Raw genomic sequence first — 27,518 nt, forward strand, 5'->3', positions numbered from 1 at the left:
TTGTGTTATACAAGACCCTGGTGAATCTTTACACGAGTAAGATGTTTTACATACCTACTAGTAATGGATTTCGTTCCTTTTTGAAAAGAAAAAAACCACCTCGTTCATTCCAAATCGCCCTAAATAGTAGTTTTTGACGAGGGTATTTATAAGTGTAGTCAGAAGTCACTTTTGTCTTCGCCGTAGTCAAATAAAAGACTTACGCAAACTTGTTGGATAACTTTCAGCATAAGACTTAGTATTATGAACCGACAAAAATGCAAAAACACTTCTACTTGTAGTCAATTTGTAGGTAAACAAATAACATTTATTTTACACTTTCGACATTATTAAATTAAAAACACTATCAGTCTTAATAAAGCAGATACCTGAATAAGTACAATTTAAAGAAAATATTTCCCTTATCATTTCTCGTTTTCCTTTATACTTACTATAATATTTTTTCCCTGACAGCCGAGCCTGCTTCACCAATCAATGGTTCCCTAATGACTCAAACCAAACCACTATATCATTTCATCACGTGTTCCAACCGGCTAAAACCAACTTGAGAACCTTGCATGATGGATGGTGACACAAACTATTATTCGAGGAGATTTATTTATAGCCACGGCGCTCGGCTAAAGGTCTCGACTTATCACGGGACGTGTCTTATCTCGACGGGTTAACCAACAAGCCTGAATTTCGCCTCATATTATCTTTTATAATTTACCGCTGTTGGGCTTGGCGTTCCGGTTAATTGATCATGAATTTCTTTGCTTAAATTATGAAGGAACATATTTATTTTTGTCTGTATAAATTATATAATTAGATACATTAATGGTCGTTTTGTCCAGTTATATGGGGAATTCTAAATTATTTTTTGGGTAGGTTTTTGTCTCTGGAGGGATTGATAACATTCAGTTTTTAATTTATATATTATAGTGTGACTACAAAAAAAAAAACAAATCAAGATACATATTTAATAAAATAATTTGTTCTGTCCCCAAAGTTGTATTTATTTCGTCTTCATCTTAGTTTGAAATAGATCCATGGGTAAAAACGGTGACTCGAATCACAACGAAATGTTATTTTTTGGTGATGTCATTTAATACAGCTTTTTTGCTGTAAGATTAGGTAACAATATATTTATCTATGCAAATGTACAAAGTGAAAAGAAAATACTACATACTTTCAAGTTCCTAACTTAATATACAACTTGATCCCCATACCAACTTTTATCTCGTTTTTAACCCCCTTAGGGGATGAATTTCCAAAAACGCTAAAATTAGTTTTCTTCTATTTCAATATAAATCCTTTTCACTAAGTTTCAAGCTCCTAGCATAAAATAAAACTTGAACGCCATACAAACGTTCAACCCTTAGGGGTTGAACTTTTCGAAATCGCTTCTTATCTCTAGTACACTTTATAAGTGCATCCTGGTGTGCAAATTTAAACTTACTGTCTTATGTAGTTTCGGCTCTGCGTTAATGAATCAGTCAGTCAGTCGGGACACACGCAATTATAAAGATATAAAGATTTTCAAAAAAAAGGTAATGGTACACTTTTAAGTGAAAATGCCCAGATAACTGTTTGTTACTAAAGTTCTGTAATATCCCATTTAACTTCTCAGACTAAAATTCCTATATTTCTCAGAATTTAAATTTCATACCGATGAGAAAAGCCCGATATTGTTAATGTCTTATAATAAGTATTTGCTTTATTTCCCATTTACATTTGTTCCGGTTAAATCAAAACCAATATTTTAGTTGTTTATTTGCTTAGTAGTCCGAGTGATTGGAATTTTGTTAGCAATTCTGACGGTTTCATTTCGAATGGGTGCGGGACCGAAATGTCTTTGCGGTGGCGCCCTAGCGCGTGATTTCCCGAATGTTTGGGATACTCCATGACTACGGATACGTGTATTAGAAAAGTTATCAAGGTACACAATAACATTGTTGTTATTGATGCCCTATACAGGGCTAATTTGTAATAGATACGAATAGTTAAATAGGTAATTCAAGGTATATATATACAATGCTGCCTGCGTGCTGGGCACCTTGCCAAGAGGTCAGGGTTTGTTATAGGGATTTTTATTTTTAAGGTAGGTTTAGTTTTAGTCGTTTTATTTTATAAGTAGTCATAATTTATATATAATTATATATAAATAATTAAAGGTTTAATTTTTTTCATCATAAAGAAATATTTATTTATTTATTTATTTAAAAAACTATACCTATATATACAAATAGGCTTAAAAAGAATAAGATAGGCTTAAGAAGAAATACAAACTAGGTATAAATAAACTTAAAATAAAGGCCCTATAAATAAAAAGGTTTAATACAAATGTAAATAAAATGTTGTAAGAGGTTGTTTGGGATGATTTTTGTTATTATTAAGGATCATTATAGAATAGGATTTAGACGTAAACTTAAAAACAAATTGAATTGAATAATTTTAAGACTAAGAACTATTTTGGTTAAAAAAAAACAAAAATAGTTTGATTGTGATGTTTTCTTTATTATAATCATGTTTAATTGTATAACTATTACAAACGCACAGTGTGTTAAAAACCCGCAAATTGTTGCGGCGCTATGCGACGTAAGTGCCAGCCGCCATAAGGTACCTTTTGCCATGGAACGTCACATATCTTTACTATTTCATATCTAGTACCTAAATCTCTAATTCATTTCCCGAATCGCGCCGCGTGAAACGGCTAAACGCCTGTTATGACGAAAATTAGTAATACATATATATATATAAAGCCAACTATGAAAGCTGCGACCTTTCATAGTTGGCTTTATATATATGTATTACAAGAATTAATGACAAGAAAACTTATTTCTAAATAACCACCAGACCACCACTAAGGAAATTTTTAGGTATCGGATAAAATAATATACTTATAGAGCTATATAATGTGATATTTGGAGTGCGACCGCAACAAACATTACACTTGCAGTATTTTTGCGTCAGCGTTGCAGTAAATTGACAGTGACATCGCCCGCCTTAACGATGCAGCAGTAACGTTGCAGCAGCTGCTGCAGTCGCCATGTATACCTAAATGAGAGGTCTTACATTAACTATTCATCATCTTCCTCACGTTATACCGACATACACGGCTCATAACTAGGCCTTGTTGGGATTCGTCCGCTTTCCTCACGATGTTTTCCTTCACCGAAAAGCGACTGGTAAACATCAAATGATATTTCGTACATAAGTTCCGAAAAACTCATTGGTACGAGTCGGGGTTTGAACTTGAACCCGCGACCTCCGGATTGTAAGTCGCACGCTCTTACCGCTAGGCCACAAGCGATTTACTTTCTTACATTAACTATTACCGTTATCAAATTAAATACCTACTAGATTCGGTTTAAATTATATTCGAAATTGATACTTACTTAACATTGTTACGTTAAAGTTATGACCTTATAATAAAATAATTATGAACTGCAAAATATAATAATTATTAAGAGTCCCCCGGCAAGCTCGGCCGAATTCCACTTTCCCATACAAACGGAGTTCCGTTCTCGTTTTAACTTACATGTTAGATTGTAACGAAACTTTGCATATACAGTGACATGAGGTATATCTAGGTCTGTATTTAGTTTATATAGCTCCAGTTTATAAAGAAACGAAATAGAGCAAAAACAAATTTTGTATGAAAAACTTAAATTCGCTGTTTTTTTACTATGGTGTCTAAGGCTACATAAACTAATTACAGACCTAGATATACCTTATCTTATTGTAAGTACCAAGTTTTAGAGCAATCTAGCTAGTCGTTTTAAAATGAGAGCGTAACTACGTTTGTATGGAGAACTGAGCTTGCCGGGGACTCTTAAGGGGCCCACTGACTATCAGTCCGCCGGACGATATCGGCCTGTCAGTTGTTCGGAACTGTTAAATTCTTGTTCTGTCAAAACTAATAGGCCGATATCTTCCGGCGGACTGATAGTCAGTGGGCCCCTTTAAGTATCAATTCCGATAAAATACACTTATTTTGAATTTTTATGCACATTATTTGTTATAAACTGCTCACTTCAGTAGGTATTTTCCTATACCCAATAGCCAATTTATATTTTTATTTCGAGGGTTATTTGATTTGGAATTAAACATTTCCCGCACAAGGGCACCTCCGTAATTAAATTTGTTTGTTTGCCAACATGGCAGGGGCTTACGGCGGGTTAGTGATTTTTGCTTGTTTACATGAAATATAACAGATGACGGGTTTTAATCAAGTGTTAAATCCTGGTTATATACGGTTGTTTGGTTTGCGCGAGCATTTGGGAGTACATTTACTAAAGTAATTAGGTTACGAGTAATTGAATCATTTCTTTGGTATGTTAAATCAAAGAGATGAAAAGTAGGGTTGCTAAGAAAACTGTGATTTCATAACACGCCGATTTCCTAGTTTTGGCGCGTGAGTAGCGCGACGCACACACATTCACAATCCTTGGGTGTGTTGCTCTGTCAATCCTATAGCTGATGTACGAACAAAACCAAATCGCCATAAAAAGTGTACTGGTAACCATGGTAAATCCAGGTTTAACCGGTTAACCTCGGGTTAGTGGGATGCGGATGGTGCATGTGGCGCTTAAAGACATGGCCTTCATAACAGTTGATAAAATAAAAAAATCCTGTACTTAACTAAAACATAATATAAAGTAACATGACACTCGTATTTGGGTTGTTGAATTATTAAGTAGAAACTTCTAAAGCCTAGTACAATCAGCAACAGAAGATAAGCAGGGAAGGTATTCACAGTGGTTCACACAAGATCTTATGATGCTAAGAATAAGGTTCAGCTTAGGTCACTTTGGACCACACGCTTAACTACTTCAGCTGCTACAAACGGCCGTAAACGCGACACATGTGGGCGTAAATGCCAGAACACTTAGCAGTCAGTGGGAGGGTCCATCATTGGGTAATTATTATGTTACGGTTGCCTAACAGCTGTTGTAGTTTAATTGTCATCAGGTCAGTGAGGTTGGGGTTAAAAACAGTACATTGACTATTCAGGGCGGCAAACAAACATTTACGAACAAGTGTGAATTGAAGCTCGAAGCCGAAGGCGACACGAGTTCGTAATTCCTGTACCGCCTGTGTCACACACAATGTTTTTAGGGTTCCGTACCCAAAGGGTAAAAACGGGACCCTATTACTAAGACTCCGCTGTCCGTCTGTCCGTCTGTCTGTCCGTCTGTCCGTCAGTCACCAGGCTGTATCTCATGAACCGTGATAGCTAGACAGTTGAAATTTTCACAGATGGTGTATTTCTGTTGCCGCTATAACAACAAATACTAAAAACAGAATAAAATGAATATTTAAGGGGGGCTCCCATACAACAAACGTGATTTTTTTGCCGTTTTTTGCGTAATGGTACGGAACCTTTCGTGCGCGAGTCCGACTCGCACTTGGCCGGTTTTCATCACATTTGTGAGGGAAAAAAGGAAACAAAATAAAACTTTTGTCTTTCAGACGTACATTAAAACCCTAGGTCAAAATGAAAAATAAATAATAGAATGGTTTGTGTTCATCTTTTAACGAAAAATATTTTTAGAAATATAACTGATAATAACAATGGCATCAAAACATAAAAAAAATCGACAAGAAAGTAACTACTTAACCGTAAAGTTAGAACGATAATGTCGTGTTGGGTATAAAAAGACACTTGCACTTTTTCGAAGTTTCCAAACTTAAAATTTGAGTACGGATGTAGTAGTTACCCTCTTAGTATATTTTTTTTCACTCGTCGACTGATGGTTGAATTAAGATTTCGTATACCAAACTGTAATTCGGTACTTTTCATGTATGGGATCCCAACTATAATATTAATTGTAGGTAAGTACTTTATCCATACTAATACGCAAACAATTGACTATATCTATACAATCAATTTAAATAGAAATTCTCTCACATAAGAAGCTATCACTGAACTTGTTCCTCGCCTGCGAATGTATTGTTTACGTTAAAACAATCGACAACGGATCATTAAATGAGATAACAGACGGCTTATTCATATTGTCTTAAGTACACCGTTCTTACCCTTAATTGATGAGATTTGAAAAGAAGTAGAAAATATCATTTTACTGAAAATGCTTGGCCTAATTTTATGAAAAATAAATAAATAACCAATGCTTACATCTGGGGGCACGGGGACATTACTGGCAAATGACTACGATGCAAATTAGTTAACATTAGTGATAGTTTTAAAATCTCATGCTTTGAAAGTGGGACATTGTTTATCTGAGGTGCGAGCTGAAAGTGATCCATTTCGGCCCTGGGAATGTGACATTTTCTTTTCTGTCCCGTGAGCAACTAGGTCGAGATAAATGGAATTTTCCCCGCCAGGAAAATTGGAAATAAATATGTAATTAGAAAGTTTACAACTTTATTTTTAATGCGGCGGCATTTTATCAAGGAAAGTGACAGATACATCGGTGGCGTTGAGGCCACAGCTGTTGTTGGCATCCGAATGTCACTTTTATGCTAAGTAATAACTCAATAAGAGACTAATGCACTCACTTCAATTTTTTTGAAAATTTAATAGAATTTGATACGTTTATCTAAATAAGAAATTCTTCACAATCGAATCGGGATGCGGCCGAGAGGTCCCGAAGGCATCCGGGGGTGCCCGAATCCCTCACCTTTGGACACCAACGGCCAATGCCGAATCAGTGCCTGCTCGCAGCGCGTGGCGAGTGGTCGTGTGGCGCGCGTTCGCGGGAACCACCTGCTCGCGGTTGCTAATGAACATAAATGAAAAATTGTGCTCTGTGAAACAATTAGTCACACTGATTTGTGTTGTATAATTGAATTTTTGAAATGGAGTTAACTTGATTTATGGAGGTAAATTTAATGAGTTAATTTAATAGTTGTGGGAGGTAAAATTCTTGCACTGTTTTTGTTATGATGGGTTAATTTTGAAAATATTTCATATTATGAAATCAACATCAGCTTGTAGTCCTCTTTTGTATTTTGAACTAAAGTTTTCGGCATTAAATTATACTAAAATACAAAAAGTGTCGAAATATAAAAACATGCTGCGTTAACCGCTTAAATTTGTTTTATGTATTTTTTACACGTAATGTGAATCATATTTTATAAATTTTAACAATTGCTAGGATATGCAGGGTGTACCTACATTTTAATATAAATAACATTCCAAATATTTGTTTATCATATACGTTTCTTTTTACCATCTTGTTATTTACTTCATCACATAATTATGACAATTGTTTAATAGGTGTAGACATATGTCAATAATAAAATAAAGTAGCCTATACACGTTCCAGGGCTGGGCACGGGCCTCCTTTCGTCCGTGAGAGAGTTTGAGCTATAATAGTCACGCTGGCCCAATGCGGATTGAGGACTACACATACACTTTGAATTACTTCGCAGATGTATGCACTATGCAGTTCAAGTTCAGTTCAAAGTATATTTGACTTTATTCATGTAGGCACTTATGAATGGTGAATGTTTTCCATCACCGAAATGCTAGTGGTACTTAACTATCAAATGACCGTACATAATATCCAAAAATATCGTTGATACGAGTCCGGATTTGAACCCGTGGCCTCCGGATTGAAAGTCGGATGTCACAGAACTCTGCCACACATTTTATTGACCTTTAGTTTAGTTTTAATATTTATTTTAGATGCTACCTACCTACTATTTATATAAGTGGTCTGTTGTACAAATATAGAAGTTGTTGCAACTCATCAATTATAAACCGATAACACTATTAAATACGTGGTCGTCGTGGCGACGAGCCACCAACGCGAGCGCTCTTTGATAATGCTCCTCGTTATGGAGCGAATCATGTCGAGCAATCATCGACTTTATAAACGTGAGTGACCCGGTTTAATATATTTAATATGTCAGTGCCTCACGGAAGTTTTGTTATTAAAACCGATAACACTAGTCAAAAAGTCACATGGTATCGGTCCAGCGCATGTCTATCGCATCTACTCAACTGAAGGTCGTCAAAAATCGTGGGTTCAAAATTCTGTTGTGATGTATGATGTATAGAGCTAATAAAAATGGTCTCGAAAATGTGACTTATATGACTAAGAATTAGGTCAGGATCCTAACCTAATCAAACATAGACAAGAAGTTAAAAAGAAATAGATCAGGGAAGGTTTTCCTTCATCTCAAGGATTTGGGCCGTAAATTCCGGATCTCAGAGAGAATCGTACGCCTTACCAATTCCCTATCATCATCACCATCATTGTTCATATAACAAAGCCCACAATGGGACATGCTTGTTGGCAATAAGCAGCTGCACTGATTAATAGCTCGAACTTGTTCCAATGCGTTAATGGTTGCTATGCAAATCGAATATGGCCTAATTACACCTCCATATTTCAATATTTGCCGGCAATGTTCCTGTGTTTGCCTAGTGTTCGAGTATATATGATTTTATTTATGATTTATATACAACCAGAGTCTAGTAAATAAAGGAGAATGACAGTCCGTTCCATTCAGGATCGTATTCGTAATGCAGTCATCCGTCAGAGAACTAAAGTCGTCGACATAGCCCACCGGATTAGCAAGCTGAAATGCAAGGTCATATTAGCCGTAGAACCGATAACCGTAGGGGTAGACGAGTTCTCAAGTGGAGACCGCGTATCGGCAAACGTAGCGTAGGACGCCCTCAAACTAGATGGAGCGATGACCTTCGCAAGGTGGCTGGCAAGAGCTGGATCAGAGTAGCCGCAAATCGTGCTCAATGGCGTGCAATAGGAGAGGCCTATGACCAGCAGTGGACGATAGTAGGTTGATGATGATGATGAATCACAGCCCGTTGCATAGTCCGCGGGAATCGTCAATGTTGTATATGACATAAATACCCTTTTTTGTACATTTTAGTAATTTGCTAATGAAAACTGCCACCCTAATGCTGTTTATAATTTTAAAACGTAAAATTATAATTGACAGGTCGAAATTATATTCACAAAAGTAGATTCACAGCGTAAATATAGTAGATTGAGCCCTTAGAAAAGATTTAAAAATCTTAAAACTAGGTAGATTAGAAAGGAGCGTGCGACTTGCAATCCGGAGGACGCGGGTTCAAACCCCGGCTTGTACCAATGAGTTTTTCGGAACTTATGTAATAAATATCATTTGATATTTACCAGTCGCTTTTCGGTGATGGAAAACATGGTGAGGAAACCGGACTAATCCCAATAAGGCCTGGTTTACCCTATGGGTTGGAAGGTCAGGTGACAGTCGCTTTCGTAAATACTAGTGCCTACGCCAATTCTTGGGAATAGTTGCCAAGCGACCCATGAGCCGTGGCAAAATACCGGGGAAGATGATGATAAATAAGAATATGTTTTAGTCATGCTTTTATTATGCCCTAATTATACTTTTGTGCATACGATAGTGTCATAAAAGTAGGTAGGTGACTGATTTTATACGTAAAGTTTATTGTGATCTTGTATCTAAAATGAAAACAAATATTCATAAAAAAAGCACGAGATGTTAGGAACGTGGTGTTATATGGATGTTGCTCGTCTTGCTGCTATCGCGTGTTGCGATCTGGATGCCAATGTTTAGCCATTTGTGTCATGACTGAGGAACAAACCTGAACATTGACAAAATTTCATAATTTAATATCATTAAAAGGTACTCGCCTTTTCGGGAAAGGATCTTGAGGGACTATGTCTTATCCCGACAAAAGCCTGAGGGCATAGCTAGGGGTTGCGTATAGTCGGAGTAACGTAAGAATTGATTTTTGAATGCCTTACAGTATTAAGTCCGGCATTTGTACAAATTTATATCGTGCAATAAGGTTTAGTACTAGTAGTAGTAAAACTCTTTATTGTACAAAAAGAAACATAAAACTAGAGAAAAACACATCATTTGTACAAAGGCGAACTTATCCCTTTTGGGATCTCTTCCAGTTTACCTTTGAGCAATTGAGGGAGAATTGGAGAACGGTAGACATCAAAGCTGTACTAAATAAATAAATACTTATTTTAAACTAGCTTCTGCCCGCAACATCGTCTGCGTGTAACGATAATGATGATGATTAACAAAAACTATCTTATGTCCTTTCCCGGGCCTCAAATTATTACTGTACCAAATTTCATCTTAATCAGTTCAGCGGTTTAAGCGTGAAGAGGACAGACAGAGTAACTTTCGAATTAATTAATTATGTAGGGATATTCCACGACACTAGCCGCCTTAATTGTAGCAAGATTTAAACCGTAACAAAAGAATAACCGAATAATCTTCACCAATAAGTTTCACTGTCCAAGACTAATTTAGAATTTACGGAGATATAACTAATTTATACTTCACGAAGTTTATCCTTGGCCATTTCAGTCCACAAGAGCTTAGTTTAGTTTTGCTTAGCGTGATTTGACTAACAACTCCACAAACTCAAACATGCTAAGTGTCTGGTACCCACGGCTGTTTCAAACTTGGCGATGCACTGCCGTGCACCTTGCTAAGTTTCCACTTACCTTGCATGGAGCTTAAGAATTAATTATTGTTATTAAGTACATAATTACACGAATAGTAATTGTAATGTTCTGTTTTCATTATGTTAATATTCATGGAAATCAAACTTAGACCCTTTGTTGTCCTCAAAACTTGGATTTTTTAACAAAAATTAGTTTGAAACTGAAATAAATGTTATATACGAAGGAAAAAATGACCAAAAACCACAAATTAAAATATTTTCATAGAAAATAATTTAATTTGTTCTTAGGGGAAAAATTAGTTTATTTATGTAATTTTTTGGTTTAACATTTAAAGCATATAGTAATAAGTAAAGTTACTTATTACTTTATGCTAAAATATTCGCTTCCCTATACATTTTCTCAATTTGTATAAATTTAGCTAGCTGTGTATAAAACACACCCTAAATAAAGATAATTAATGAAAGTCAAAACCAGGAAACGGGCCATTATCAACCACTTAAGACAGCGAACAAGGCCTACATTCTACTTCGTACAATTCCATTCATATTAGATCAATTTATACGCGCTTTCCGCTTGATATTGTTTTTGCTTAGGCAAGAGAGGGAATGAAGTTACCAATATAATTCATAATTATTAAAAAAAAACTGAACTGAGAATATAATACCTAACGATGACAGTATAGGTAGATCAAAGCGGGTATGCTGAGTGGAACCCTGCTATTTTAATTATAATTTAAGTACAAAAAATGCCGAATCTAGGTAGTCAAGTATAAAAAGTAGTTTCTAGGAACAGCTTTATTAGGTACTTTTCTTTAGCATGCAGTAATGGGTTAAGTAGGTAAGTTTAGGTTTAAGATAAAGTTAAGTTACATATAAATAGCTAACACAAACAAAGGAGCCTCGTCTGCCAGCAAACAAGATTTTTGAATAAACGTTTTTTTTAGAGAACTTCTTATTATACAAACGTGCGTTTGAATTGGCCTTTAGGTACTGGATTCAAATAAGTATTTATTTTTGTACATTTCTGATTGATGAACATGTTAGTTTTTGTAGAATAAATAAATATTAGCGGCATCTTACACAGATTAAAGTAAGCAAAGATTGTACTATGGGTGCTAGGCGACGATATACATACTTATATAGATAAATACATACTTATACACATAGCTAGGCAACACCCATGACTCAGGAACAAATATCTGTGCTCATCACACAAATAAATGCCCTTACCGGTATTCGAACCCAGGACCATCAGCTTCACAGGCAGGGTCACTACCCACTAGGCCAGACCAGTCGTCAACATCGTTATTGTACCTACACACTAGGGATTTGCAATTTCAGCCAAAAATACCTAAAGTTGCAAACATCAGTAACTAGGCACAATGGTTGTCGATTTGCGGAAAAGCCCAGAAGCACTTACCAACTAACTAACTCCTTAGGAGTTACGAGGTTTACGAATTTAGCCGAAGTTATTTAAAGTTTGAATGCGCTCCAGCACTACACCGTAGATTTGTAACAATTCTACGGCACGCCGTAGAGCATTGCTGACGCTACGCCTTGACAGAGCGTAGCAATGACAGTGCTACGGCGTAGCTGCGTATGCGCATATCTTTGTATCACATTCAATTCAACCTTGGTTGATATGGCTTTTTCAGACATTTTTTCGGTTTTTTTCGGACGAGTTCTTCTGTTCTATACGGCACGACTGAGGTTTGAACCAATGATTTTTACCACATAAATAAAAAAGGTTAATTTATGCCATGAGGCCGATTTTGATCTGAGAACCATATGTTAGGCTTTAGAACTTGTTTTTATATCACTTTCACTAAATGCAAACATAAACATGTCATTAAGCATCTTGTTCGTACGTGTTGGTACGCGTTAGGTGGCCAATTTATTAATTATGCCAATTTATTAATTATTAGTTATTTACTTATTTATAAGAATAAAATGTTACAATTGTATATTTGAAAGACAAAGACAAAACAGGATTGCCCATGAGTAGCGATAGAAAACAATTGTCGACAAACACGCCACAGAGCGGCCCGCATAGAATTTCTTTCAATCCGTATTTCCCGATACTGCCTCAGAGACTCCGTGTTGACTTGTGTTTCGTCGTCTTTAGTGTTTGGGCTTGCTTTACTCTAGACACAAGACTGTAGCTATATAAGTGTGATAGATTGAGCTGATATTCATTTGTCTATTTTGATGCTCGCGCGGGTTCGTACCTGGGGCACGTTTCTCAGAAGCTTGTAACTTGTAATAAAAGCGGATGTTACTTTTGACAGCTTTTGTTAGAAAGGGACTTCCACTGGCCATCACTATCCAACGTGGTAACGCGACAAGTGTGATGGGTACCTTTGCACCCGGTACAGCTCGCGGAGGTCTTTTAAAATAAATTATTTTATATACATTTGTAGTTATTCTTAAGAAGTACTTAAATAAATTATTTTTGTAAAACATTGCAATATTTATATTGTATCACGACTTTAAACTCTCGCGTTTTGTACACATTTGCAACTCAGATGTCGGATTTTTAAGGTAAAAACAATGAAATTATATCACGGTATGCGGCATCGCGCTAATTAAATATGTCATATTTATATTTCTATGATGTTATATACTTACGCTTATGGATACGAATGCTGATAGTCACCTTTTGCGATGTCTATCTGTAGAACCACACATTGCATGAACTTAATTTAACCACTTATATGCACCTCTTGCCAAAAATACTTTACTTTAAGTTTTCACCAGGTAGGGGAGAGTCGACGATACTGTCAGCTAAGGTCAAATGGCGTAAGACATACATAGTTTATTTTACTCGAGACAAGAGTAACAGTATGACGATTCCCTACAAGTTTTACTCTTGCTCCAGTCTTTGTCTAACCCCATCTGATCTTATAATCCCAGAATATTCATATTCATACTTAACGTAACCAAGCTACTGAAATTGTATATGCACATCAAATACATCGTACCACTTTTTACTAAAACAACAAACCAGTTCAAGTTCAAGGAAAAGAATTCCATATTTGCTTAATAGTTTGCCCGAAGCCATAAGATGTGAAAATAAGAAGTCTAAATTTAAATCTATGTTAAAAATACACTACCTCAATATTTTGTAGTAATTGCACTACTATAAAATTAAGTTAAGTACATATGTAACTAGAGACTGATGACCCCACAGTTAAACTCATCATTGAGTTTATGCTATGATTATTGTATGAATACTCTGTATTTTATTAAATAAATAAAAATATAAAATAAATAAAAAAGTAAAAAGTGGTACGTTAAAACCGACTGTCCTCTATAGGTATGTATTAATTTCTGCCCTGTAGTTTTTGAATGAGGTATGGACATCAAACCACTTAACAATAAAACGGTAGCGGTACAAGTAGAAGACAATTACGCGCCAACAACAACGCTCTCCTCGCCAGGGAGTGACATTCAAACGTCCATATTTTATTCTTGATTCGATATTGGTTTGATTTCACTCTCAGTGTATTCCGCTTGTGCTTGGTTATTGCTGCTCTTCAACACCCTCCTAGCGTTTTGTCCCGTACTGTGACGGGGTCCGCTTTCCTACTTTTTAGGGTTCCGTACCCAAAGGGTAAAAACGGGACCCTATTACTAAGACTCCGCTGTCCGTCTGTCTGTCCGTCTGTCACCAGGCCATGTATTTCGGTTGCCGCTATAACAACAAATACTAAAAACAGAATAAAATAGAGATTTAAGTGGGGCTCCCATACAACAAACGTGATTTTTGACCGAAGTTAAGCAACGTCGGGCGGGGTCAGTACTTGGATGGGTGACCGTTTTTATAGTTAATGGTACGGAACCCTTCGTGTGTGAGTCCGACTCGCACTTGGCCGGTTTTTTCCTTCCACTTCGCTCTATCCTGGACATCGGTGCTTGGTTATTGGTGCTAGCAAGATAAAATAAGGATATAAAAGATCTTAATAGTTTAACATCAAAACTTTTACCTGTCACAGACATAAAACTATTTTTTTTTTGATGCAGTCTGTCATAGACTATATCAAGTTGTCTTCAACTATATTTCCAGTAAAACTAAAAAACAACTTTTTTCTAAGTTTTGATGTCATGTAACGACGGCGAGATTCTGAAATTAGGCGCAGGGACTGATTGTACAGCCAAAGAATTAAATTCCCGACACATTTCGTACCTTGTCACAGTGACAATCAATATGAAAGTAGATAGATACCTCATACTATTGTCACTATGACAAAGTACAAAATGAGTGTACCGATAGTAAGTTTAACAGCAGTATTGACCATGCAATTTTTTTTGACACTTACCAGATTCATAAACGCATTGTAATTGCCTGAGTTGAAGAATAAACGATATTATTTTTCCTTTACATTAGAAATCATTTACCTTAACTTTCCTGCCTACAATAAATAACTGCAACTAATGTCAAATCAAATAAACCTAGTTTGAATGCAGCTTCGGCCCGCACACTATTTCTTTCAATCCGATTTCCCGATACAGCCTTCGTGACTGTGTTGACTCGTGTTGTGTTCCGTGTCGGGAATTGACGGGACATTTCGCGTTTTGTTCTTTTTACACTGTAATACTACGTTAGGAATGAAGACGTATTGTGTTATAACAGTGCTTCCATTATGAAATTGTTTGAAGCATATATTCGTGTGTGCACAGTTTTTGTTTCTTGCAGTCCACAATTTTATTTGAAACAGATTGACTTTTGACTTATGTTGCTTTGTTAATCTCGAACTTTTTTGCATAAGACTGTGTAAAATAATATTAATATAAAATTTGAAAAGGTTTTTTTATTTGTCATATTACTTTGAAGTACTTAAAAGAGGTAGATGTAAAAAATACCTATTTTAAGATTATTTTAGTAATGCAAACCTAAATATGATATAGAGAATAGGTATTTGCAAACCAGATCAGTTCAAATAGTCGTTGTCATTACTTACCCTGACTTATCCTTAAAGGGATAAGTTCGCCTTTGTACTGCCATATTTCTGTTTTGTACAATAAATAACTTTAGATGCATACATATTTACATATCAAGATCTTTTATATTTTTTAATGTTCTCTTGCTTGTGCGGGTGTTTCCAAAAATGCGGTTTGGATCCGGTTAATTAAAGCGGATCCAGAATGGTATCGATCCGGCGAACTGGATTGATAGGAATCTCTAGAATATAGGTACCAAACCACAAAAAAATCACAACCCATTATAACTCATAATCACACAAACTCGCAATCCAATTTGCATAATTAAACTATTAAGCAAATATAATTCAAACAATACGATAATTCATAATTTATTAAACTTAAATCGTTATCTAAGACAACTTAATAAGCCACGTTAAGGGATAAATCCTTGGAGATTTTTTGAAAATGAAATTAGCCGAAAAAGACTTCGCCATTAAAATTACATTAGCATAAATAAGAGGAATGCTAATCTAAGGAAAATAAATCTCGGGCGGGAAATAAAAATAATCCCTTGGCCGTTCAATGAGCTGGTGACGGATTTACTTTACGGCCTAGTCCAGAAAGCTGCCTAATTAATTTGTATTGTTTATAACTTTATTGTATATTTTTTTGTAAAATGAAATATAAATTATAGATAAACGAATCGTACGTAAAATTTCACTAACATATTTTATTGCAAACTGTATTCTAAGATTACTCTGTCAAATAAAATAAAAGCCCCACATTACGTGATTCGTGAAGGTTATATTTGAAGAAGAATGTCAAATAATATTTTAACATATTTCTAAAAGAGGCATCTTCCATTTTTCAATTCTGATCTTGATTTGTTATGCATCCAGCGAGTTGGAGGAAGGACGCATAGGATCCAGTAGAGTTGGATAGTGCCTAATCGGAATTCCCAGTTCAAACTAGTGCATGCAACGGGCTCCGTGATAACCTTATCCTGAAGGGCCGACTTCTACGGTCGTTAAGCCTCCAAGGGCAGTGGTATCCTAGCCTACACGTGGTATTTTAATGCGGTAATGTTTCATCATCATCATCATCATCATGTCAGCCGATAGACGTCCACTGCTGGACATAGGCCTCCCCCAAGGCTCGCCACTCCGACCGATCCTGTGCCGCTCGCAACCACCGAATTCCCGCGACCTTCACCAGGTCGTCACTCCATCTCGTTGGAGGCCTACCGGCAGTTCGTCTTCCGGTACGCGGACGCCAATCCAGTATGTTTATTGTCTAATAATTAAATCTGTGGATAACTGCCATTAGTCACGAAGCGCTGATATTAAATACTTGATTATATCGCCATTAAAGGTGATTATCATAATCCATAATATGGTCGATATTCTCCGAGACTAATATTAAACCAAGATCATATTATTATCAAAAATAAAATGAAATGAAAATGAGTTTTCTGTCATTGATAACAAATATCGTGGATTGTAATAACCTCAGAGCAATCTCAGTACGAGCCATCACTGAGAATTATTTACCAATCTGCATCTCATAAAATATATTTACGAAACTCAAACAAAGCCTTACCAAAAAATTATTTACCAATCCGAGACACATTTCAACAAAAATAAATAACTGCGAATTTCAGTTCCAATCTCTGAGCCAATTCATCATATCCGTGCAAATAAATTTGACATTTAGAATGTATAACGCTACCCACAACAGTTGAGGTATTCCCTTGGGGAAGGATATTGCAAAAGCTTTGCCCAAATGCGGCCATCAGTTAAGACCAAGTTTAACACTCTTTTATTCTAATTAGCCTTCAGGGGAAAAACTCTGAGGGTATGGGTATAGGATAGGAAATGTTGCCTTTTCGGCCCTTGGGACACTTGTTTAATTCTAAGGGTCGTCTAGACCGACGATTTGCGAAGTGATGGTTTATGCATAGATATCTGATTCGGTTAGTAACCGGTCGTGTAGGTAAATTATGTTTACGGCTGTTTTGGGGCTTGAATTCCTAATTAGTATATCGTAGTAATTAACAAACTATGGGATTTGATAACAAGTTTTGTAATTTATTTTTACTATATTTTAGGCTTTAGACTCATGTACATACGAGTGCGAGTGTAAAGTGCCCACTTTAAAATAAAATAAATTTAATTTATTTTATATTGTTTAGTGTAAGTTTTGACATTGTAAATTTACTTATATTTTCGATTTGTAAGTATTTACATACTTACTCTTATTCTAATTGTGTTGACAATCCTTATTGGAGCTATAATTTTATTTCATTAGTATTGTTGTTATTTTCATTTTTATTTTGACGATCATGATAGAAATTCTAATATTTTTGACATTAATGCAAACTTATAATGTAATTGTCTTTCATGAAATAAATCATCTAATCATCTAATCTAATGTAAATAGAAAAAATAACGACCCAAAGTTAAACCAAGCTAACTCTGCACGGACTTGGCAAGCGAATTCTTACGAAATGTGTCGTTTGTGGGCTGATTTGAATTTTGTTGTGTTTATTTTTCTATTTGGTGAATTTCCCTATTTTGTACAATATAAGCGCAAATTCTCCGTATGTCCTAAAAGTACTTCCTCTGAGTTCCAAAAATGTATGGAAAATTCGTAACTCAACGAAACATTACATACCTACATTATTTTTGTCCCAATTGGGATTTCGTGTTTATTCCGCCCAGAATGAGCTCTCAAACTTAACCAAATTTTATCAAAATCCGGGGACTCAAAATATGTCCATGGTTTTGAAAATCTTGCCGCTGGTATTCTATATATACTCTTCTAAAAAGAGCTACACAAAATAGAATACCTAATATACCTATATCGTACTAAACTCATCACAATGATATTAAAAAATCGGTCACAAAAGCAAATACATTATTAAATAAAATAAAATAACAAAATACTCTTCAAAAAGTTTACACAAGTATCGCACTGGATCCCCTCAATAACTTTTACATCACATCAGCATGCATGTTCCTAAAACCATATCACATGATAATGGAGAAGGTCCGGCCTGACCTCAAAACCATAAAATAAAATAACAAAATACTCTTCAAAAAGTTTACACAAGTATCGCACTAAGGATCCACTCAATAACTATTACATCACATCAGCATGCATGTTCCTAAAACCATATCACATGATAATGGAGAAGGTCCGGCCTGACCTCAAAACCATAAAATAAAATAACAAAATACTCTTCAAAAAGTTTACACAAGTATCGCACTAAGGATCCCCTCAATAACTATTACATCACATCAGCATGCATGTTCCTAAAACCATATCACATAATAATGGAGAAGGTCCGGCCTGACCTCAAAACTGATATATATGCGTCTAGCGTATGCTTGCATGTGTGCGTGGCTGCGCCCACCACGATACCTATACGACAATAAAGCAGTGCATAACTAGCTACCGGTTGTTTCACTTGTGTCCTCGTCTACGTATCTAACAGTGGCGACGAATACCCACATTTAAAAAAAAAAAAAAAGTAACATGTCGACTGGATTATTTGGAATTTTGACCAGTTTTGACCACAATGGACAGGAGTGGAAGACATACAAAAGTCGCCTGACACAGTGGTTTGTGGCAAACGACATCACCGATGTGACAGACGCGACTAAAACAAAGCGGAGAGCTATATTGCTAAGTGCACTCACGGAGGGTACGTACAGACTCGCTGCAGATTTGGTTTTACCTAAGGATGTACAAACGGTGCCCTACGACGATATCATAAATAGTTTGGATACCCATTTCAACCCTAAACAAGTTGGGTTCAGCGAGAGGCATAATTTCTACGCAGCGGTACAACGAGAAGGCGAATCTCACTCGCAGTGGGCCGCGAGACTTCGTGGTCTGACGTCGCTTTGTGCCTTCAATAATGTGGAAGAAACGCTACTCGATCGCTTTATTATGGGAATGAGGGCTTGTTACGAAAAAGAAAAGCTCTACGCGCAAGATTTGGCTGGCCTTACACTTAGCAAAGCTGTGCAGTACGCCGAGAATGTTAGCACAGCGCGTGCAGCTGCCGCCGCCAGCGCGAGCGGAGCTGGCGCATCTGCCGCGGGCGCCGCGGCGCGGGACCCGCTATTAAAGATTTCACGCAGTGCTAGTGCCAAGGGATCGGCCGCTACAAAGAGTAGCCGTGTAGAAAAGCCTAAGTGTACCATATGCGGGTATACCAACCACAAGACCGCGGAGTGTCAGTATAGTGATTATGTGTGTAAGAAGTGTAACGTTAAAGGCCATCTACGTAGGGTGTGTCCATCAAAAGTGAATTACGTAGACAATGGAGCCGGAGACGAGGACTTCGGGGACGATGGTGAGGTATTTACTATACGTTCCTTGCGGGGAGAGCCAATGGTAGGCACTGTAACTGTTCGCGGATCAAAATTAAATTTTGAGATAGATACCGGTGCCGCCGTAACTGTAATTTCAAATAATATTTATAAATTATACTTTAAAGATGTGCCATTGGGTCCGTTGCGAAGAAGGCTGGTTACTTATAATGGCGATAACATCGCATGTGTAGGCGTTGTGCGGTTGCCTGTGTGCTACGATGACTACACACATTCGTTAGACATACATGTCGTACGAGACGACGGAGTGTCTCTTCTAGGTAGGGATTTTATATCAGCCTTTCAATTGGAACTTGTACGAGTTAATCACTGTCACCAATTGTCTTCAGTTGAACAGCTACAAAAAAAATTTCCTAGATTATTTTCAAATTCATTAGGCTGTTTCAATAAACACAAAGTCAGGCTGAGACTCAAAGATAACGCGAAACCGGTTTTTATTAAAGCGCGGCCGATCGCATTTGCAATGCGCGATAAGGTAAACAAAGAAATCGACCGGCTAGTACAATTAGGCATTTTAAAACCCGTAGACCATGCCGAGTATGCTTCGCCAATAGTCCCAGTGTTAAAACGGAATGGCAGTGTACGACTGTGTGCAGATTATTCTGTTACTTTAAATAAGCAATTGATAGTCGACCAGTACCCCTTGCCAACAGCAAAAGAATTATTTGCAAAATTATATGGTGGCATTAAATTTACTAAACTCGACTTATCAATGGCTTACAACCAATTTGTTTTAGATGATGAGTCACAGCCGTACACTTGCATAAATACATCTCGGGGACTATATATGTATACTCGTTTGGTGTTCGGTCTCGCCAGCGCGCCGGCCGTGTTCCAGCGCGCCATGGAGGGCGTGCTAGCCGGCATGGAGGGCGTGCTGTGCTTGCTCGACGACGTGCTCGTCACGGGCCACGACGACGCCGAGCACGCGCGCAGGTTAAACGCCGTGCTCAATAGGTTGCAAGACGCAGGATTGACGTTACAACAAGAAAAGTGTGATTTCTATAAAGATGAAGTTAGTTATTTAGGCTATGTTATAGACAAAAACGGCTTACATAAGTCACCCGATAAGGTCGAAGCGATAGTAAAGGCTCCCATTCCGAATAATGTTAGCGAGCTCCAATCATTTTTGGGGTTAGTAAATTATTACAGGAACTTTGTACCAAATGCGTCGTCAATCTTGTGTCCTCTTTATGACCTTTTAAAAAAGGGGTCTAAATGGCAATGGAAGGATGCACACCATACCGCTTACATGGAGATAAAAAAATGTATGGCATCAGATCAGGTTTTGGCTCACTTCAATCCGGGGGCTAAGCTATTTTTGACAGTCGATGCTGGACCCCGGGGCCTTGGTGCGATTTTATCACAACTGGACCCCGGAGGCCAAGAGAGGCCGATTTCTTTTGCCTCAAGGACATTGTCGGTAGCCGAAACACGATACTCACAGCTTCAAAAGGAAGCTACTGCTATTATTTTTGGTGTGCGTCGCTTCCACCAATATTTGTATGGAAAATCAGAGCCGTTCGTCCTTCGCACAGACCATAAACCCCTTGTATCGATTTTTGGACCATATAAGGGTATTCCAGAAGTGACAGCAAATCGCCTCCAAAGATACGCAATATTTTTAAGTGCGTATAATTATTGCATTGAGTATGTGCGAAGTGCTGACAACAGCGCTGATTTTTTGTCTCGCGCTAGTCTCCCGGCGCCGGCGCCGGCACCTGCGCCGACAGACGAGCGCGCGGCCTGCGCGGGCGCGCGGGGCGCGGCGCAGGAATGTGCTGATGATGTCGGCGCGGAACCGTGCGATCGCGCCGCTTATGTACATTTCGTTCTAAGTGGTAGTCTGCCTGTCACCTTCTCGGACGTATGCAAAGAAACCAGTAATGACGTTATTTTAGTTAAGGTACGTAAATATATAATGGAGGGATGGCCAAACAAAGTTAACGATTTACAAATTAAACCTTACCACTTATGTCGAACACAGCTATCATACGAAAACGGATGCATTATGAGGGGTCATAAGGTTGTAATTCCAGACACGTTACGTGAAAAAGTGTTGTCGGAGCTCCATAAATCGCATCTAGGTATAGTGAAGACTAAGGCGGAGGTTAGGTCTAGATTTTGGTTTCCGGGCGTGGACGAAGCAGTAGAACGAATGATAGGGTCTTGCAATATTTGCATACAGATGCGACCAGCGCCAGCCCGAGTCAAGCCCGTTCCGTGGACACCGCCTAAGGAAGCTTGTAGTCGTGTCCATGCCGACTTCCTCGGCCCAATAAATGGTCGAATGTACCTAGTGCTGGTCGATGCGTTTTCCAAGTGGCCAGAAGTGTACGACATGGCCAACACAACTACATCCACCGCCACTATCGATAAATTGTATGAATTTATGTCCAGATTCGGTATACCGCTAACTTTGGTAACGGACAATGGCACAGCTTTTTGTTCCCAAGAATTTCAATCTTTTTGTATCCTTAATGGAATTAAGCATGTCACGTCACCGCCGTACCATGCTGCAAGCAACGGCCAAGCCGAATCATATGTGAAAATAGTTAAAAAAGGAATACGGTCTAGTCTTATGTCGAGCAGTAACGTTAAACAAGCGAAAATGGAACTTTTAAAATATTTGTTTGATTACCGTAATTCGAAACACACTACCACTGGGTTCTCCCCCGCGCAATTAGTCTACGGACGTAAAATGAGGTCACGTATAGATCTATTATCCCCACCCTCACCGCTGCCCTCGTCTGCGGCTCCAAAGTCTGATAAGCCCGATGTTCAGTGCTCACAGGATAATAATAATGTAACTAACCGGAAACAATTCGCAATTGGCACCTTTGTACTCTATACGAAAAATGTAAACAATAATAAAATTACGTGGAGTAAAGGAACGGTAGAAAAGCGAATAGGAAAAGTTATGTATTTAATTAAAGACTGGGATTCTCAAATAAGTTATCGAAAACATGTAAACCAACTAGCATTGTATAAAGGTTACCTGGGAGATGCTAATGTATGGGACTATGACGATCACGATATACTTACGCACTCACCGCCTGCGCCAATTTCTATTTCGTCGTCGCCGCCGCCGCCGCCGCCGCCACCGCCACCGCCGCCGCCGCCGCCGCCGCCGCCGCCAACGCCGCCAACGCCGTCGCCGCCAACGCCACCGCCGCCGCCAACGCCGCCGCCACCGCCGCCTCAACCGTTGATGTTGCCATCGCCTCACCAGAATGAGTCAAGCCATACTCACCCCGTAGAGGAAGACGAGGAAGAGTTTTATGAGGCAGAATCCGACAATAGGCCGCCAACAGGCGAGACACGGAGAGTGAGGCGTCCCCGTCCCAAAATAGATTTTAAAAAATATTACTAGTTAATTTGAAATTAGGTTAAAATATTAATAGTTTAATAGGTGGAGGGATGATATATATGCGTCTAGCGTATGCTTGCATGTGTGCGTGGCTGCGCCCACCACGATACCTATACGACAATAAAGCAGTGCATAACTAGCTACCGGTTGTTTCACTTGTGTCCTCGTCTACGTATCTACGGCTGAAATAGGCGCCAATACTTTGGAAGAACCCTCTTTCTGCAAACGACAATGCTGAATCTTTTATTAGTTTCGTGAATGGACGCTCAGTTGACATAACCGTCGTGGACATCTGTTGTGATATTACGCCATCCTTGCCAGGGCGTAGTTTTATCGATCGGGACCATTCATAGATTACTCCCTTGAGAATCCGCAGTGTGAAAATATATATGAAAACTTCAGGGGCCATAGTCAAAATTACAATCCTTTATGTATTGGGATGAGCACAAATCTAGAATGAGGACGTTATCTATAGTTGGTCAAGCAAATCTTGTTAGTAGAAAAAGGCGCGAAATTCAAATTTTCTATGGGACGGTATCCTTTCGCGCCTATTTTTTTTTAAATTTGCCGCCTTTTTCTACTGACAAGATCTGCTTGACCAACTATAATTAGTGTGCAAAACGAGTCATCACGTATATGAACATTTTATGAGAAACGAGTAAGGTAGATTAAATACAAATGAAAAATCGTGACTTTTGAGCTCAATAGTTGAATGTACCAAAACGAAAGGTTAGCGGACTGGAAAATATGAAAAACTGTATTAGGCGAACAACACGAAAACTTGAACAACAAAACAATGCTCAGTTGCATCCCATACCTCATACAAACCAACTACCAAGTTGTGTTTAACTTAATATTGATTGATATCTTGAATTTAAACAGATTTTACTTAAATGTGGATCCAACTGAACATGAGTCCAGCCGCAATATAAAAGTATCTATGAGTAGATAGATGCAGATGTAGTGCATAAGTGTTTTCCATCGCATTTTCTGGGAAAAGTTCGTATTGGCATGCTACTTCAGTCAACGTCAGTACTTTTTGTACGAAGACTAACTGAAATAGCAAGACCCGTTCGTACGTTTCCGTGAAAATACGATGGAAAATAATTATGCACTTGTATCTATAAAAGAGCAAGTGTGTAGTGAAAGTTATTCGAACTGCTCTATCTAGTGACTGCAAGTGATCTATAATCCCACTATATCTGGCCACGTGGAATATCTGAGCAAAAATTGAATTCCTCTGAAAACGTGCGGGCCGATTTCGGGAATCGGTGAGTCGGCAAATGCTTAATCAGCTCCCTTGCCCTCTGTTTTGTTAATATTAATATGGGTATTTTTCCGGCGCGGTCTGTGGGGGAAACAAAATGCCGGGTAATCATTAATTGCTTGGGTTTAGTTCAGAATTATTTTTGTTTACATTTATACGTATACGGCTGAATATGTAGAAGTTTTGAAGGCAGACAAATGTAGAGTTTGTTGCATGCGAAAAATATTTAATTACTTTCTGAATGTTTAAATGAAAATGATAAGTGATTCGGGTTATGAAAGCGATTATTTTATATTACACATTTTTCTACAATAATAAACTTAACAATGTTCATATATTTGCTTAAAAATTTGGACGAACTAATTTTATCACGTTGTTTTTTAGGTCAATACGGGTAAGTGGGGCTGTTTACACATTGATTAGTGTTATTACCTTTAGAGACAAATACAATACAATACAAAGAGTATTATATTGTATTTGCACACCTCACAAAGTTTAACTACAAAACAAGTACAGAAACAAAGACAATTGGATAGAGGTGACAACCTTGACCTTAATTCAAAGTCTGAGTTTAAATTACAAGTTTAGGCCTGAAAAATCAAATCCCTCTATATCAAAAATATTTTGCCGCTTAAATCACAAACGCAATGGGCGAAAATAAAAGAAATATGTATGGGTTCGCAAAGTTACAAAATAAAGTATACATCAAATAGCAATTGGCAATTCGGAATAGGAAGGTTCGCCCTATAAAGTACGTGAGGCGGTCAAAAACAAACTTGTGCAATAAATAACCCGATCGGATAAGAGAAAGGCTATTTTATTTTCAATAAAATATAAGGTACCCACATAAAGCTCAATTGACATACAGACGCAGGTTTGGAAAAGTTTTTGCAGTAGCCGAGAAAATGGGTTTTTCTTTAAAAGGAAGATCGCAAATTGCACCACGCCCGGTAATTTGTTACCTACTGGTGTACGAGTAGTGCAACATTCCGAACGTGTACTTGCGATAGGACTTAGTCAGGAACATTATTATACTACGTGTTTTTTCTAGCTCCGTTAATTTTAAAAGTTCATTCCCGAGCTAAATAATTAAGTCCATTTTGAAAATAATCAATCATTTATTTCTATCTGATAAGGCCCTTACGAGCTTGTACACTTGTCTTAGGCCTGTTGACATATTGATTAGTGTTTACTACGATTTCATAAATTTGCTGCTAAACGCAAGTACTACATTGATTATGTCATAGTTTTGATTGTTTGGCCGAGTTAATTGTAATGCCCATGTTACAACGCTATATGCACCATTTTTTTAATACAAATTTACGACAAATTACTATGCTATTTAATTTCCTTAAATGTACTAATTCATACCCCGAAGTTAATGAAATCTAATAAAAACACCGTGTATAGTTACTTAGGTACGAAGAAGTAGCTACCTATACTATTTATACATATATAGCTAGAGGTAAAGGCGTTGTTGGATGCTTAAAGCATTCCTTACCTGCCAGCGAGGCACAATATAGGCATGATCGTAACAATGTTCCCATACCAAGTTCTCGTTAAGGGCCTTCTCTATTCTCTATAATAGTTTTCGAGACCATTACATAGACGTCCGGATTGGCTGCAGACCAGATGCCAACGTACGTTAATTCACCTACTCGGAGGTAATCAGCTGTGCATTTTGGTAGAGGGCCCTTTAAGATGGCGTCTAAACTTAGATATAATTAGATTTATTCTAATTTAATGTGACTTACTAGTATTTAGCACTGTTTACCACGTTCACGGACAGTCCATCGAGATACGTAAAAGAAGACCCTCGTGATATGGCACCGATGATTTTTACTTTGACAAAACCGCAATCCCGTCCACATACAGAATTTTCATAGGATTATAATAAAGTCGAGTAGCTTGTGCAGTTTTAGGCATACCACAAGGAAATCTAGTGTCACAGAAAAGTCTTCAGAGTGACTTACCGACATTTTGCATCACCAGTGTATGGCCCTGACGCATGCTGTGGCACGACACGGCTGAGGACGTTATGGCACTTATACGACTATACAGGGTATCCTTAGCCATTGAACAAAGCCGAAATGTACATATGCATTAGGGTATTTAGAATCAGTATACAAAATATCAAAATAACCGGTTACGAAGAAATTAACAAATTACGATTTAATATTGTCTTCGGTTACCGCGATAGTTACTCATGAAATAAAACTATACCGAGTTTGTTGCCGGTCCCATATTGGGATACCCTCCTACAATTTAGGAGGGAATTAAATCTTCTCGGGTCCGTGGTGTAGGGTTGGAGCCGGCATAGTTTATTTTTATCGCGTATATATATATATCTTTACTTGAAAAATAATTATAGTGTATAACTAGCCTTATGAACCGATTTTGCATGTACAACCAGCCTTAAAGTTTGTAGTCTATGATTGTTCATTATTTTAGTATGTGGGTATTTTTGCATTTTGTAATTTTTCCTCAGTCACCCGTTGACCACGAACGCTGTAAAGAGTTCGAAACGTCGGGATGTATTATAAATTCAATATACGCGATATAATCCGTTTTCATAGTTTTATTTCATGAAATTACGATTTTTTACTTTGGTGCAGTCTGTATGTGTCAGTACCTCCTGAGGTAATAAATACTATGAAACCTTCTTCGACCTTATCGATTATCTTTTTCTTTATGACATTAATAAGATTCTGACTTTTGACAAATGTCCATCATTGCCGCACATTTTCGAACAAATTGTCAAAAACACTGCCAATGATTAATACAGTATGTTTCTTTTTGTTGTCGATCATTGGAATTAATTTTTGTTTGAAAATTAATTTTTTTATCTTTTGTTATAATAAAAAAAATATTAACGTTAGAGCATTCCTGAGAAGTAACCCTACGTGGGATTTCATGGTTTATCTAATGGCTAAGGTCACCCTGTATAGACGAGATGCCTTATCACGAGCCTCTTCAATTTGTATGAAAATGAAAAATGATTTATTTATGTATCAAAAATGCAGCTTATTACATAGTAGAATTACATTTTTAGGAGTATTCTATTGTTAGACAGCCTAGAAATAGTGTCTTTAGTCCTAAACTAGGTAAACCTGTCTTATAGGGATCAGAGAATAAACCACCGATAGTTCT

General features: G+C 37.5%; 2 protein-coding genes across 2 annotated transcripts in view; both read left to right on the forward strand.

The window, feature by feature from the left end:
- Positions 1-6,649: 6,649 nt before the first annotated feature.
- Positions 6,650-27,518, forward strand: part of LOC134748595 (neural cell adhesion molecule 1-like) — a 137,664-nt gene continuing 116,795 nt past the window's right edge. Inside the window, exon 1 of the mRNA XM_063683386.1 lies at positions 6,650-6,825. The gene's annotated coding sequence lies outside the window, so the exon portion shown is untranslated. The remainder of the gene's footprint in view (positions 6,826-27,518) is intronic.
- Positions 18,699-22,568, forward strand: LOC134748132 (uncharacterized). The gene is made up of 2 exons (XM_063682836.1): positions 18,699-19,694; positions 22,517-22,568. The coding sequence occupies exons 1-2, from the start codon at positions 18,869-18,871 to the stop codon at positions 22,528-22,530; spliced, it is 840 nt and encodes a 279-aa protein (XP_063538906.1). The 5' UTR covers positions 18,699-18,868; the 3' UTR covers positions 22,531-22,568.

Source organism: Cydia strobilella, chromosome 16 (genome assembly GCF_947568885.1).
Source record: "Cydia strobilella chromosome 16, ilCydStro3.1, whole genome shotgun sequence".
NCBI classification, from domain to species: Eukaryota; Metazoa; Arthropoda; class Insecta; order Lepidoptera; family Tortricidae; genus Cydia; species Cydia strobilella.